Below are 16,565 nucleotides of genomic sequence, written 5' to 3'. Positions count from 1 at the left end.
TTGTCCTCCTTTTTAATCACACTCTCTACCTTCAGACAGCGGTGAAGTGTAGAGGACAATGGTGGTTAAGATTCTCTGGCCTGGTCTCAAGTTAATTGAGTGTAGTGGGAATTAGAAATGAATGGCAGTATTGTAACTGAGAAGGGTTTAAAAATAACCAGCTGACTGCATGACCCGGCGGTCTCAAACCGCGCATCTGTAACATGCCCTGACACCCCATCTCCTTTGTAACCTGACAACGGGCATTCCTCCCCACACCGCTCAAGACACACGTGGTCCCCTCGTGCCTCTGCCGATTGTGACGTGTACGATCATCGCTGCCGGGGGGAGGGATTGGATTAATTAGTGTAACGCCAGAGCCATTGCGCTCTCTGAGATTTAGCCTTCACTGTTTCACTTACTGCCCTGATGATTCATCAGTGCACTAATTGATGCTTTGAGGAATGAATCCCGGAGGAGTCCGCAGATACCACAACTCGTGTCCTTGAAAGAGTGGCCTCAGTCATGCAGTGACAAAAAGCCAAGGCCTTTGGGGTGTGATGTTTTAATCCGCGGATGCCACACCAGCATGCCTCCCCATTGGCCCAGGCGATCAGCTGTGGATTTTGATTGGGCTTGGAGGCACACCGGTAAAGCGTTTGACCAATAAAACGTTGAATCTCTTTGTCCTTAGCCCCTCCCTCCCTCACCTACTGCCTGTTCATGTTGAAAATAGGAACAGTAGCTACCTGTGTATGTAAAAAAAAAAAAAAATAGCAACACATCATCTTTTTTTTTTTTTACTCTTACTATTTGTCTATCGATCTTCAGCATCAGAGATGTACTAACTGTATAATTTATACTCAGAAATGATTTCAGGAGAAAATGTTTGTCAGAAAACAAAGACGCAATGGAAGAAAAGGAAATAAATAGATGAATCCTACGATGTTCTGTCAGTGGCGTTATTCCCAGTGGCAGTGCCATTGGGCTCCTTTATGGCAGGGCGATGGTTAACACCTGATTGACACACACTTCACTAGTGAGGAGGGGGGGTGGGGGGGTTCAGAGAGCTTTGCATTGATCTGCCCATGGAAAGACTGATGGCAAGAGTGCACTGCACCTTTCTTACGTAGCAAGGTCACAGGGATTTAGGGATTAGGAAGCCATTTTCCAAAGGATCTCAATGCAAAAATGAACCACTGACCACAACCATGCTTGAGCAAAACAAAACCCATATGTAAGAGAAGAATTTTATTAAAATATTTCAATTTGTACAAAAAAAAAAAGGATCCAGACACAAACTACAAGGCTTTGTGCACAAAGCTCAAAAAAATCACACACATACAATACATACGTACATAAATATACAGTCTTTGGAGATGTTGATCATCTCTTGAGTTCGGGGATAAATAGGTGAGTAGAGGGTGACAGCAGTCATGACAGGGAAGGCTGTGTTCTTGCGGGCAGTCACTGGGGATCAGGGGCTTCATTGGGGCGTAGTGGGAGTTTGGGGCGTTGTCAGAGCTGGCTGTAGAGGGTCTGTCAGCTTAGTTGTCTGTCACAGGTCTGCGGCCTTGCTGAGGTTCCCTGCCTCCCTCTTCAACACACTCAGCAGGGTCTGTGAGCTCTCCAGTATCTGTGAGGAAGATCACACCATTTCAACTACTGCAGCACAACCACGGGACCATGGTAACACATGGGCAGAGAATATACCTTTAAACCGCTAACTCTACACAGCTGGTTTCCCCATTTTCTTGATGAGTGAGACTGCCAACTTAACTAAGGATTACCCATCAGCAGTGGGTTCCTTTTTTTGCCAGGATAAGTTTAATGTTGTAGCATTACACAATACCTCTTGTGCATGTCACATTAAGTTATTTAAGTAACAACAGAGATAGTGTTACATCACATAAGAGTTACACCGATTTTTTTGGTTATTATAGAGAGATCAGAGATAAGTTTTAGATTAAAACCAGTTGATCTCTACCACCCCGTCTGCATCTTGGCAGCTGCCACTGTACGAGAGATGAAAACAACAATTACAAAGTAATGAGTTCACCCGCCTGGCTCTGGGCAGAACTAGCGGTAACTGGTGTTTATAATTAGAGACTTCAGAGAATGTTTGTCTGCTGTCTCATTGGTTCCCACAGGTTGCTGGAGGACTCTCCCCCCCCCCGTGGTTCGGAGTACTGAGTCACAGCTCAAACCAATATGCAGCACGCTGAGTGTCATGCACCACAGATAAGTGCGTCTGATTTGGCATGGTTTGGCGTACTGCATATTGCAGTAGTGTGTCCTGCCTGACTGGAGGTGTAAAACTGCAGTATTCCGGTGAGAGTGAAGTACAGTTAAAGGAGCGCATATGTAATTCTGTCCTCTCTGCTGTCCAATATGGGCATCACTGTAGGGTATTTTTGCACTTATTGAATGTATGTTGGCGCTTCTGTAATTGTGACAACACTAGTTATTACAGCAGCGTGTGATCTGTTGGACTTGGGCAGCCGTATTCCGAATGCACTGCTGTTCTTGAGACTTTGTTAGATTTACGCACCATTGCTTTGAAAGGCACTCTGGATGAGAGCTCCCGCAAATGACGATGCGCATGCATAAGCAAATGGCACAGATGATGGGACGTGTTTTTAGGACCCTCACCTTCATGTAGGCCGCCTCCGTCTCGGCGATGGTGCGGTCGAAGTCGGCACGGGCGGCCAGCCGGCGGGCCAGGCTCTCATTGATGCGGCTCAGCTTGTCCGTCAGGACGCGAATTTCCTGCTGCAGCCGCGCCTTCTCCTCCTCCTCCTGCTGGATCTGCCGGTTCAGCTCCTCCCGCTTGGAGCACAGCTCCTCCAGACCTGGGGGGTGGGGGGGGGGGGGGGGTGATGTGTCACTCAGTCACTCAGAGAGTGAGAGTGTGTGTGTGTGTGTGTGTGTGTGTGTGTGTGTGTGTGTGTGTGTGCGTTGCAGCCTTTTTTGCGGCAGCCCATCGCTGACTCAGGTCGGGCCTCTTTGTGATGGATGAAGGCAGCGAGTGTGTGACAGAGAGCCTCAATCTCACATTAATGAAATTCCAGCTATAGAGGTCACATCTAATCTAAAACTGAGGGCTACGCATGCGTCTTGAATTTCTTCTCCAAGAAGATTTTACTTTAATGTGAAAAAGGTCCTCCAAAAGGAGAGAACTCACTTTCACAGCTCTAATGTAAATCCGAGAAAATCTCACGGGAACGCTGTGGATAGATTACCCGAATCACATGCATCTTTCCTCTAATCTAACATCTTGCATTTGCGTTTCACAAACCCCATAATTACTGCCCCCCCTAAATACCACCACACATTAACCTAAGTGGATTTGCCTCAGTTCAGAGCTAAGGGACGTCTCCCGCCCCGAACCTCATCACAGAAGAGGGGCCTTCTGAAAACTCATCCGGCCGTCGTTGTGAAACCGCATTGTAACGGAGTGTATTAGCATTCTGCGCAGGCCGCGAGCCTCGCCTTGATTTAAACTGCAAGTGTCAGGAGTTTGATGGCTTCGCTGCTGCACGGACCATTATTTTACGCGGACATTTCCCCTGGGCGTGCTCCTGCAGCGTGGTCACACACGGTCCTCGCGTTGTGCTAATTCACATGCACACATACTTCGCCAGCCTAACTGCTCAGAGCACCGGTCACAGATTGGTTTTTATTGCTTTTATTAAGCAGAGGCAGACCGATCCATTAACAGTCTGTGTGCAGTAGTGATTTATCAATATTGGTGTCCGATCTGTATAGTCCTACATTTTCTATCCCTGCTTGCCTGAATGGGGAGATGTGTCTGACAAGCGACATTAGTGGGTTCCTTATATTTCATATTTTATATTGTGATCTACATTATGTATGTATTATACTATTTTCTGACTTTATCCTTCCAAACCGCTCTTGGCCTTCAGGAATGTTTCATTAGATTAAACTAGTTGTACAGGGATATTGCAGAGTCTATATTTCTCATTTATGACTGGCTGATGTAAAAATGTGGGCCTAGATAAAACTGCACTGAGCTCAATATTCAGATATTTAGATTTAATTAGTGGTAAATCTGATCACAGAATAAGAGGGGTCTTCTGAAAACCAATTTTGAAAGATTGTTAAATATAGCCTGCAACCCCTCAAGTACTGATGACGTTTCAGTTTAGATTTTCTAGAGAATCTGCTCCTAAAGTCATAATCATGCAAATAAATGTTTTTTTTGTGTGATGCATGATGTAACATAATTGACACAACTACTGAAATCTCCACCTTATACACTCCATTACATCAACATCATTCCCAGTGCACCACTCCCCTTCGCACACCCAGCTCTGAAATAATGTATGAGCACTTCCGTAACTCACTCTCTCCCATCCCAGTAAAAACACATGGCATCTGCAACCCCCTCCCCAGTACACAACTGATATTTTACAGTGCTTCCAACTCTTTCAGCATATCTTATTCCTTATTTCAAGTTGGTAAACACCAAATCATAATCTTGTGGGACTAAAATGCCAGCTCTCTTTCATGTTACCATTTTCCCCCCACAGTGTATGTATTAACTATAAATAACGTTTCTTTTTGATAACTGTGACTGTTTGCTCCCACCGGATATTTCCCCCTTTCAACAACTGTGGGTGAGTTATTGTAAACAGTTGGTTCGTATTTATTATTCGCTCTCAGTGCAGATAATTTATGCTGCTCTGCTGTTGCGCACTGCAAGTAGTTTTATACAGAGCCGTTCATCGCATGATGGGTAACCCTGGGAGAAGGACGACAGAGTCCCGCAGAGAGAGGCATGCCAATCTTGACAGAAAGATACGGAGACGCTGCTAAAGAATCAGAGCAGCCCGGCGGGATTATATATAGGCCTAGCGCTCCTTTAATCTATTGGTGTTAATCAGATCAAACAGGAGTGGTGCGTCTTTCCCCGGCTGTCCAATACAAATGGGTCGTGGAAGATTCTAGACACACCTGATGCCACACCACCCCGGTACACTGCAATTCGCTCTGTCTGAAGCTGTAGATATTTGGGGCAATCAGCAAGTGGGGTGAAGACAGGTTACTCTGCGGCAGTGTCACCTTTTAGAGATTATTCTATTATTTTATCCTCTCTTATTTTATCAGAAGATTACCCTGAAGTGTCCCGCTGTTTCCCAACTTACGTACCAACTACAATTACGACATATTCACCGGATTCATCACTACTTAAGGTTGACTTATTTTAACTGTTGAGGTAACAGTTATTATGCGAAACATGCCACCGATATGAAAACGAATGTACTCATTTGGTTAAGAGTTAACGTCACTCTGTCCACACTTTACAATAAGTGCTTTAGGGCCTCGTTGTAAGCGAGAAATTCTTCTGGCTAGGGCTCCAGCTTTCCAGGGAATTATTAGCTTGTAGCTGCGAAGGCATAAGAAAGCAAGTAGATGTGCGCATGCACAGGCCACAGATCAGGACCATGCATTTGCGCTCTCAGTACTCAAAATAGTTAAGTCTTGTCAAAAGACACGAGCACTAAATTCAATGAATCTAACTGTAACGTAATCCTCAGAATTTGTATCTAACGTTAGCCACCAAAGGTGGCTCAAAGGTGTTCTGTTAAAGGGTAAAGAAGCGATGTGTTTGAACAGGGCTTGACGTTACTTAAAGGAACAACGCACAATTCTTAATCTTATCGGGCATCACTTACACTTTACAAGCTCGTTGTTGTACGTCTGCATCGCGGCTCCTTGTTGGGTCATGCTGCCGACTTCTCCCGCTACTCCAGCTCAACACTTCCAAGTCAAGAACAGCTCTTTATGCGCATCAGTCGTTCTCACAGATTCTCTGTGTATCTTTTATTACTTATCCTGTTAGCTACCTCTTCGTTTTAGTCCGTTCATCTCTATCACAGGTGTAAATGTACCGTTGAACACCGCGCCTATTTTTCTACTCCTTTACACTGTTTCTGGGACAACTGACAACTGCCTCACGTATGTTTCCGCCACACTTTTCTCTTAACTTCCGCCACATCAATGATGTATTTTTGACAGATGACGTCACTTCAGTGCGCCAAAAACTCAAAGAAGAGCGCGACTTCTTGCAACGGTATACAGAAATTCGCTAACCCAAATCGTATGGTAACTTGTGGACCAAAACTTTCGATCACATTAGTTCGCCTGCTAAAGGCGAACTCACCGAGTGGATCTTTGTTCGCGTTCCTTGTTTAAGCCGGCATGAACTCCGGACAGTCGCTCGCAGTGCCGCCGGAACTGGCTGCTGCCTGGGACGCTGTAACTGCGGCGTTGGTAAGTAACCCCCGGGTCGGTTATTTTGGTTGTCTGTCGTATGGTTAGGTGACATTAAATGCTTTGATAACAACGCTGTGTCAAGCCTGTATAGAACAGAAGAATGTTGAATTATTTTGGATTATATTGAATTCCATTTCCACCCGTCCCTTAACCGTACTGTGACTGATTTCTTGGATTTTGGACAAGTCCCTGAACAAAAATAAACACCACAGCAAGTGGAATAAGCAATCTAGCAGCGCCCTCGGGCATCCGTTGCTACGAAATATGAATAGTCGAAACTGGCACTGCATCAGTATCTATACAGTCCAGCTAGCAGAGTAATACTCGCATTAATGTTTTTGTTTTAAGGGAAAAAACGTGTTGTTAAAAAAGACAACATAATTCATGCAACCAGTAAACCGGCATCCGGCTGTCCTGCCATGACCGCAAATTGTTACCACATGCTAAAGCATAAGTTAGAAAATCAATCATTTAAAAGGTGGCTGGCCAGCATGCGAATTGAGGACGATGTCATTTCCCCAAACGCAAAGGAAAAACATGCCGCGATGGTGCCGACCCATCTGTTATTGGAATGATGACAGCTTGGCGCTAAAGTAGCCCTTGCATAATCCCGCTCACGTAATCATTAGCCCTCTTTCTGAATGAAATATGTGAAAGAGCAGATTGCTCTGTCTTCGTCTGCCTGTCCCCAGGTGTCCCCGGCGTCCTCCGGGGCTCTGTCCGAGGAGTCCCTCTCGAAGGCGCTGGCCTTGCTGTGCCGTCACAACCTGGGCCCCTGGGTGGAGGGCTGGCTCCTGGAGACCATGCAGGTGCGGCTGACCTCGGCCGTGGCCCCTGAATTCTGGGCGGGGCTGGAGCAGCCCGAGAATGAGCTGGAGGAGAGGGACCGGGCCAGGATCCTGCTCGGGGCCTTCCGCACCCTCCTGGCTCGACTCGAGCCTTTCCTAGGTAGCCAGGATTCTGGGGTTTGTCCATTCACCAGATGAATTAAACATTTTTGTCTTTTCAAGGTTCATATTTGTACAGGAAATGTTTTGAAGAAGTGCTGAATGTTGAATAGAAGCAATGAAGCTTGAACATTTTCATATTTGAGAGTATATGAGAGTAACATAGACTCTCAGCTGTTCATTTTGTGCAGAAAAAGGAAACTTCCCACAAGGGCTGAAGCTTTGCAGATAATTTGCAGAATTAGAATACGAATGGCAGCCAGCAGGCCTGGTAGAGCCGAGTTTCCACTCCCTGACTGGCAGAGGCTTAACGAGCCGCTCTTCTCTCTGCCTTAGGTGGGTTGGAGCAGCTGGGGGCCTGGCAGGATGAGGGCAGAGGGGGTCTGTGCGGCCCCGGGGCCCCCGGGCTCAGGGAGAGGGCTTTTTCCGTCATTCGCGCCATCCTGCTCTTCTCCCCGTCGGCCGTGCTTCAGGAGCGCGTGCTGGAGTTCTACAGCCGGACCTTCGCCGTGCACATGAGCCAGGAGGGGGAGGGCGGAGAGGGGGAGGGAGAGGGGCTCCCGGGGCCTGACGGGGCCCTCTGCCCAGGCTGCGCGGTCCCCCCGCAGCAGTGCTGGTGCCAGGAGGCCCTAGAGCAACTGCAGGAACTGAGCCACATACTGTGAGTGACAGGGCGTGGGCGGGGCTTTTTGTGTACGTCAGTAACTGCTGCCGTTTTTGTGCAGCTACTACACTATGCTGTTATGTGTACGTTACTGTCTGTTATCAGTATAGAAGACATTGGTGTCTGCAGCAGTCCATAAGTGTACAGGATGTGAAAATGTTACTGTCAGTGTATATTTTTGTGTAGCTATATGTAAAGAATACATTTACCTTTTGTCATTTATCAGAAGCACTTGTCCAGAGTAATGGTTAACTGGGGTTGAACCCCAGGGGTTGCAGCTGAAACAGGGTGCCTAACCTGAATAGCTTCAGTAAATGTTCAGCTGTAGAAACTGATGATATGTAAGCTATTGAAGGCCTTCTGAAAAAGGGCGTCTGCTACAAGTAACATCTTTTTGTGACATACCGCCTGTGCTGATGTAAGGGTGTCCTGTGGTCCTCCAGCTCCAGGCTGCAGCTCCTGGAGAGGGTGAGCTCGGAGGCGGTCACCTCCATCCTGCACAGGCTGATCGAGCAGAGGATGGAGCGCCGCTGCCGGGGGGAGTATGAGAGCTCCTTCCTCTCAGACTTCCAAGAGGTGCGACCACCTCTGTGCTTTGAGCCCACCCTACAGTGGTGTTTTGGTATAGCCTAGTAACTTTATGTCAAACACTAGCACCAAGTACTGCTATAGCAAGTGCTAGCATCAAACACTGTTATATGAAGTGCTAGTAACAAGTTTTCTTATATCAAGCGCTTGTACTGTTACATTAAATGCTAGTCCCAAGTACCGTTACATGTGGTGCTGCTACAATGAACTATTATATCAAATGGGCGATTTTGGGATTTTGATGTCATTCTGAACAGTGCTATTATATCTATCCTTTCAAGTCTCTTGAAAGGGTAGATATACAGTAGGATTGATTCGTATGTGTTAAGTGTTAGTTGCCTGTGATCATTTTTGAATAATTCACAAAGACAAATGTTAAAAATGTACCTCCAAGATGTCCTTCAGCCTCATGCTGAGCAGTGTGTTTTTTCCTATTCGGTAATGTTTTTTGTGCTGCTGTGTCTGTGTCTCCGCCCCCCCCCCCCCCTCAGTGGCTGGAGCGGGTGCTGGGCTGGCTGAGCCGGGTGTTTGTGAGCGAGACGAGGGCGCCGTGTGGCACCATGGCGCCCGATGGCGCGGACAGCGGGGGGGCGGGTCACCCGGGCAACGCGGTCCTCCAGCGCTGGCGGTGTCACATGCACCAGTTCTTCTGCAGGATCTACGTTAACATGCGGATCGAGGAGCTGTTCAGCATCATCCGCGGTGAGAGGGGTGGAGGGAGGAGCAAGAAGGAGAGAGGAGGAGGGACGTGGGGACAGGGAGGAGGAATAGGGGGAGAGGAAGAGGAGAGGAGAGGGTGCAGGGGGGAGAGGCAAGGAGAAGAAGGAGAAAGAAGAGAGCACAAGGACAAGCGTTGCCTCCTGAAAGATAGCAAAGTACCTACACTGATCTGTCTAAGAGTTTGCAAGTACCTACGGAAAGCATAAAAAGTAGTTTGGCTGCAATATGGTCTGAAGATAAATGGTTACAGCTGCTGTGGTCATTGTGCTTCCTCTGTTTGTTGTAAATAGCATATTCCTTCTTTTGAGTCAGCAGCTCCTAAAATAGTTACATACAGTACTATAAGCTGAAACCACTATGAGCTTGCTTTGCATGTGGTAACTCAACTGCAGTTTCCACTTGCATGCAGTAAAATCAATCAATCAGTTACATTTTATTTGTGGTAGTGCAGATTCAGATTGTCATAAAGTACTGTACATAGTTCATTTTCTGGAGGCTATCAAAAAAACAGAATACCTATGCCAACTGAGAGGAAAAAACTGGAAAAAAAATTTCCCTGATCCTGGGAAAAGGCAGTCAAGAAAGTCCTGGAAAATAATAATAGAACAGGTAACACTAACAGAATCTGTGGGGCATCAAGTCATCAGCGTTAAGAATCTACTCCAGAGGAAGAAAAATACTTGAGTTTGCATATGAGTTCCACATCCTCTCAGACAGGCCAGTGTACGTTGTATGCCACCTGACAGCAGACGGTGAGAGGAACAGGGGAAAATGGAGGAGGGGCGGGGAGAAGGGAGGGAGCTGTTGGGAGCAGAGAGGAAGAAGGTAGGGGAAAAAGAACAGGAGAGAGTAAGAGCCAAAGGAGCAGAGAGCAGTGGGGAGACAGTGGGAGAGGGGGAGGGAAAAGAACAGGATAAGATGGAGAGGAGTGGCAGGCTGAAACTGTAAGAGGAGTCCTCTGGTCCTGTGGGTCACAGTGGCGAGCAGACGTTCAGGGGCTGAGGAGATGGTGTAATCTGAACCCTGTTTAAGCCACTGATGTCATCTGCTTGAGCTGCAACTGAATTGATTTAATACAGATGTTACACGACAAATGGCTGTCTGGGTGGTCTCTTATCTTGAGATAAGGGCACAGACAAACCAAATGCTGAAGACTGTTCTTATTTTTCCCCCTACACTGTCTCTCCCTCCGCACACACTCACCCTCCTCCATCTCAGATTTCCCAGAATCAAAGCCTGCCATCGAGGATCTGAAATTCTGTCTGGACAGAACCAGTCAGAGGCAACAGCTTCTCACGTCCCTGAAGTCCGCCTTTGAGACACGCCTGCTGCACCCAGGTCAGCTGTCAATCAGTGTTTAAAAGCTGTTTGCCAGTATATTTATACAGTTTATACATAAAGCAAATAGATCCTGACAAAAATTGTTGGAAGGGTGAATGTTGACTTGTCAGTGCATGGGTACTCTCTGGTTTTTTTTAAGAAGTATATAAATATGATAGGATGTATTTTTAATATAACAGCAGAATAAAGACTCTCTCTCTCTCTCTCTGCGGTTAAGGGGTGCACACATCTGACATCATCACTGTCTACATCTCTGCCATCAAGGCCCTTCGTGAGCTGGACCCCTCCATGGTCATCCTGCAGGTGGCCTGTCAGCCCATTCGCAAGTACCTGAGGTACAGGCTTCTACCTGTGTGTGACTCACCTGTGTCACCATAGGTTACCTTTTTAGCGGAGGCTTAAGAAAGGCTTACCTGTTTATGCGACTAAGGTTCTGCCACCGAATAGTGAGTGATTCTGGGACAGAAATCACTGCCACGTCTGACAGCCCGCACAAAGAATGCGGTTTATTTAATGTAGAAGAAACACTGCAAATGTGGCGAGTGGTCATGTGACGCGTTGTCATGACGGCAGGACGCGGGAGGACACCGTGCGGCAGATCGTCGCCAGCCTGACGGGGGACGCGGAGGGGTGCAGCGACCTGGCCAACGAGCTCTCCCGGGCTGACCCCGTAACCCTGGAGACGCAGGACAGCGAGGACGAGGGCAGCGACCCCGAGGAGTGGACCCCGGACCCCACAGATGCCCTCACAGGTCGGCACTGACCACACACAGACCACGCACTGACCACAACCTGACCGCTAACTGTCTGCTGTCTCCAGCTGGCTCATACTCACAGAGAGTGGTCTGTTTAAGTGTATCTAATCCCCCAGTGTATAATCCAATGCACTTCCCTTTGTTTAATTTCCTGGATAAAGAACTCTGTTTCCACTTGTCTGATGTAAAATAGTACTATATCCCAAGAGTGTCTGACGCAGACAAATTAATTGCAGTTAATGTGCCATACGCCTCTTTCTGCTGAGAACAGAATTCTACAGAATCTAAACAACTAAAGGATTGTGACATCACATTCAGTGATTGGCTGATCTCTTCCCCATTGAGCTCCTCTGTATCTGTACAGTATGGTTGTTCTGTAAGCACAGTATGGGAGTGAAGTGTGACAGACTCTCTCTCTTTCTCGCCCGCCTGCTCTCTCTCAGACAAGACGGGCTCCAAGCGACGCTCCTCTGACATCATCAGCCTTCTTGTCAGTATATATGGCAGTAAGGAGATCTTCATCGATGAATACCGCACCGTCCTGGCGGACAGACTTCTGCACCAGCTCAACTACAACACGGCAAGGTGCTCGCACACTTCCAACACACAAGCACTCTACGTGGCGGTCTCTCGTAACGCTAATGCACAGTGGACATATTTCATATTCAAACACAACATTACATTTTGCGGACACATTACTTAATATTCAGATCATACTTTGCTCACACTGTACTCAAACAGTATATTCACTCTTCTTTCCAATTACAAAAAAACTACTCTGGTCATAGTAATCGCATTGTATTCAAACACTGGACAGACCGAACCCACAGTGTGTCCTAAGGTGGGTTCGTATGACTGTTTGCTGTCAGTTGGTGTGACAGTTGGCAGAAGTGGTGTGTGTGTGCGTGTGTGCGTGTGTGCGCGCGCGCGTGCACACGTGCATTTGGTCAGTGTCTAACCTGGGGGTGTCTCTGCAGGGAGATCCGCAATGTGGAGCTGCTAAAACTCAGATTTGGGGAGTCCCACATGCACTACTGTGAGGTCATGCTGAAGGTGAGATGTGCTTCCCTCTCAGCTCACACACCTGCCAACACCTGCAAACAATTTAAGTTACGTTAGCTATTCAGCTAGATATTCAGCTCTGCATTCCTCGGTAGGAGGAGGTTTCAGTGGTGTCCATGTTGAGGTGTGGCTGTGGAAAGGGCATCCAATACTAGCACTCCAAGTGAATATTCATAGCAAGGCAGGAAATTGGAGCGTGATCTATGACTGAATTTCCTTGTGTTGAGCATGCATAGCTTAATATCTGTTGCATAACTAGAGTATCTGTGGTTGCGCTCACCCTCCCTCTCCTGATCCCCCAGGACGTGGCTGACTCGCGGCGCATCAACGCCAACATCCGCGAGGAGGAGTCGCGGCTGCCGGAGGAGGAGCAGCCGCCCCTGCTGCTGTCGGCCATGATCCTCTCCTCCGAGTTCTGGCCCCCGCTGAAGGAGGAGAAGATGGAGCTGCCCCCGCTGGTGTCCCAGGCCATGGAGGCCTACACGCACCGCTATGAGAAGCTGAAGGTACGAGGGAGCGGGGCCTTGTGCACCCCAGAGAGGGTGAAACTCGGGGCCTGTGAAAGGTTAAAGGTCACATCAAGGCCCAGAGTGTGAGTGAAGATGTGAAGGACAATAAAGAGCTTACACAGTGTGACATTGATAAATGATTGCTTGACTGTTTACTGTATCTGTACTGAAGGTTGTTTTATTTTTTCTCGGCTGTCCAGATAGACCAAAACAATGGGGCACTGTGAACGCACCAGATAAGGATCTAAGCAAAGCAAATTTGCGGTCTCTTGCACCCTTTCCGCCTCCCTTAATCTTTCCTTAATCTGCCTGTGTCAGGCCATGCGCACTCTGAGCTGGAAGCCTCACTTGGGCTCTGTGACCCTGGATATTGAGCTGGGGGATCGAACCCTGACGAACCTGTCCGTGTCCCCCATTCACGCCGCGATCATTCTGCACTTCCAGGACAAGAGTGAGTACTGTCAGCTTGTCCCCAACCCTGTCCCTCTCTTTATTCCAGTTGCTTCTGTTTTAGTGTGCCTCCTCCTCTCTGAATATCCATGTATTTACTTCAGCCTTTGTTCTTTGTCTGCCCCTCTTTTATTTGCTGTCCTGCTAACTGAGCTCATGGACCATTGTACATGTTTTTTTTTTACATATTTTTATTACAGGTGGCCTTGTCCAGGACAGCTTGCTATGCATGGATTTACAGTTTAAACACTCAGCCAATGCTTGCACATGTCAATGCTCTGTATTTTCTTCAGACTACTTTGCCCAACTAAAGTGATTTTAACCCCAGCTCTAGTGACCATGATATATACTCCTTAAAGCTGTCACTGTATTGCATTGTTATATTTATGTACCGTAAAACCCTCTTCTCCTGCCCTGCCCCTATGGTTTCTCATTCTCCCTCTCTCCAACCCTCTCTGTCTATCCCTTCCTCCCTCGCCCTTTTTTCCTTACTATCACCTTCTCTCTGTCCCCTTCCCTCCCTCCTACTATCTCTACCCCTCTCTCTCCATCCTCATCTCTCTCTCCCTCCATCCCTCCGTCTCTCTCTCTCTTGCCCTCTGCTCATCCCTCTCTCTCACCCCACCCCTCTCTCTCTCTCTCTCTCTCTCTCTCTCTCTCTCTCTCTCTCTTTCTCTCTCTCTCTCTCTCTCTCTGTCTCCCCCTGCAGGCTGCTGGTCTCTGGAGGAGCTGAGCGGGGTGCTAGGCGTTCCTCAGGAGATGGTGCGGCGGAAGCTGGCCCTGTGGCAGCAGCAGGGGGTGCTGAAGGAGGAGGCGGGGGGGCGCTACTCTGTGCTGGAGACGGGGGCGTCGCGGGAGCGGCCGGAGAGGGGGGTGCTGCTGATCGACAGCGACGAGGAGGGCGACTCCAACACCACCACGCAGTCGGAGCAGAGGGAGGAGAAACTGCAGGTATGCACACAGTCATACACAAACCCACTCACACACACACAAACAAACTCACTCAAATACATTCAAACACATGCATGCACACAATCACACACACAGACTGACTCATATACACACACACACACACACACACACACACACACAGGCACAGTCACATATACATGCATACACAATCACATGCACTCATACAGATGGCCATCTGATGGCACCGCATTCCTTTGTTGACAGCGCCCATTGGGGGTCCAGGCCAAAGTAAAGTTCTTATTAACAAAGTGTTCAAAGTCTTATCAGAACCAACTATAAGCACATTTTTTACAGTGCGTGCCCAGTCCGTTTCCTATGCCAACAGTGCACTCTCTCTGTCGCAGCTTTTCTGGGCCTACATCCAAGCCATGCTGACCAACCTGGAGACCATGACCCTGGAGCGCATCCACTCCATGCTGCGCATGTTCGTGGCCACGGGGCCCGTGGTGACCGAGATGGACGTCAACGAGCTGCAGGCCTTCCTGCAGAGGAAAGTGCGAGACCACCAGCTCATCGTGTCGGCCGGCGTCTACAGGCTGCCCAAGTCCAACCACTGAGAAGGAGGGAGAGATGGAGGAGATGAGGGAGGACAACAGGGCGGGGCCAGGATCAGTCCTCCAGCTGAGGAGTGGGATTTTTCTTCCCATGGGGGAAGAATGTAGACTCTCATCAAATGTCGAGCATGCAAGGAGCGAGGGTTTCCTAGAATGAGCACAAGACAATGAGCAGACAGTGACAGTCAAGGAGAAGCGGCCTGGAAGTGGAAGACTTAGGGAGAGGACATGAACACAGTGAAAATGTACACGGGATCCAATGAAAATGGGGAAGGGCAAGGTGTGTAACACTCCAAAACCTGTGAACTTCACATCTCTCCAGTGGCTGCTATTTATCCTCTGGTGTCCTTTACATTGAGTAATTGGAACACTCACGATAACATCCCCTGGAAGGTCTCCTCTCCCCTTGACAGTGGTATTTTGTCTTCATTGCTAGCCAGCTGTGGCCCAAGCCACTGGGGTTAGCTTGCTCACCTTCCCCACGTTTCAGACTGATCGTTATTCATTGAATTTTTCTACAAAATTAAAAAAAAGCACAAAAAATCAAACCTGTCAACTCTGCATCCTTGTTTCAGCAAGCATGGGTTGTTTTTATGGTTATATGGTGGTTTTGCAGTTTGTGTCCAATTGATCAAGAATCATTGCAGCAACAAGCCATCTCTGTTAGCTCTGTTTTAAGGACTGGCGATTTTAAGGCCTACTACTGCCACCTACCTCACCAAAGACTGAACTTCAAAAGTGCAACATACAATATTGCTGTTGAAAGTAAAACTGCTGGCACCGTATTATTACACACACTATTACACAATATTATTGTATCATCGTTGCCCAGAAGAATAATATTTACGAATGTTGAGATTTACAGTTACAGGCATGTGTGATGTCACTCCCTATCAGTCAGAAGACCTGCACTGAATCCTCTACAGGTTCCTTTGTGGTCTGTCATTCATTATTAAGTAGAGCTGAAATCCCAAGTTATGTTGTAGGGAAGACTTCCAAAAGCAAAGCTTTGAAGGATCCCAGAAATGATTAAGTACTTTAAAATTCAGATTATGTTTTACAAAGACAAAAATATAGAAGGTTTGTGTTCATTTATGTCATTTATTCAATTCAATTGTTACTTCAACTTAAAAATATTCGGCAAATATGCAAACTGCTGTTTGCTGTTGAATGTCAGCTCTGATAATTTTTACAATGCTGACTTGCCTGTGGCCACTCCGGCCTTGAATTTACTAATGAAAGACGTACACCAGCCAGTTAATAAAGACAGCAGTAAAATTATTAACACTAGCCCCGTTCGTGCAGCTTCCAAAACTACACACGCTGGGCACACTGAATTACCTCGTTTGTCAATTACTGTATAAGTCCCCAAGCGCGCGCAACCCTCTTCCACAACGAATGACACGTTATTACAAACAAATGCTGTACAGGATAACTTTATAATAATTGTTTGTATTACTACAATAGAAAGTGAACTGGTTTGTGTTATTTGGTGAGTGTTGCTTTGCTTGTGAAGAGAAACAGATGGATTCAATCACACAATCTTGTTTCAGAGTCCAAGTGAGATACATACGACACAATGACAGCTTTATTTTCTCTGTGTAAGAACATTCCTCTCGTGTTAAGCCTGATTACAGTGCTTGTCATGGTTTATCCACTACGATGATTCTTAAGCAGATCATCTGTTAGTTAGCTAACCATAATACTGTAGTGGTTAACCAATA

At 47.3% G+C, this 16,565-nt stretch overlaps 2 protein-coding genes across 2 annotated transcripts; one reads left to right on the top strand and one right to left on the bottom strand.

Annotated features, from left to right (window-relative positions):
• Positions 1–1,385: 1,385 nt before the first annotated feature.
• On the bottom strand, positions 1,386–5,988 carry ssna1 (Sjogren syndrome nuclear autoantigen 1). Its single transcript, XM_036528174.1, has 3 exons — positions 5,679–5,988; positions 2,632–2,831; positions 1,386–1,615 (listed from the first exon to the last, which is right to left on the bottom strand). Exons 1-3 carry the CDS (start codon positions 5,728–5,730, stop codon positions 1,538–1,540), a joined length of 330 nt encoding a protein of 109 aa, XP_036384067.1. The 5' UTR covers positions 5,731–5,988; the 3' UTR covers positions 1,386–1,537.
• Positions 5,985–15,372, top strand: anapc2 (anaphase promoting complex subunit 2). Its single transcript, XM_036528918.1, has 14 exons — positions 5,985–6,276; positions 6,972–7,227; positions 7,563–7,887; positions 8,334–8,466; positions 8,970–9,180; positions 10,417–10,536; positions 10,757–10,874; positions 11,113–11,291; positions 11,738–11,879; positions 12,272–12,347; positions 12,659–12,862; positions 13,184–13,316; positions 14,025–14,266; positions 14,632–15,372. Exons 1-14 carry the CDS (start codon positions 6,205–6,207, stop codon positions 14,842–14,844), a joined length of 2,424 nt encoding a protein of 807 aa, XP_036384811.1. The 5' UTR covers positions 5,985–6,204; the 3' UTR covers positions 14,845–15,372.
• Positions 15,373–16,565: the final 1,193 nt, after the last annotated feature.

The sequence above is a fragment of the Megalops cyprinoides genome, chromosome 5, assembly GCF_013368585.1.
Source record: "Megalops cyprinoides isolate fMegCyp1 chromosome 5, fMegCyp1.pri, whole genome shotgun sequence".
In the NCBI taxonomy this organism is placed as follows: domain Eukaryota; kingdom Metazoa; phylum Chordata; class Actinopteri; order Elopiformes; family Megalopidae; genus Megalops; species Megalops cyprinoides.
This window is presented reverse-complemented; position numbering and strand designations above follow the sequence as displayed.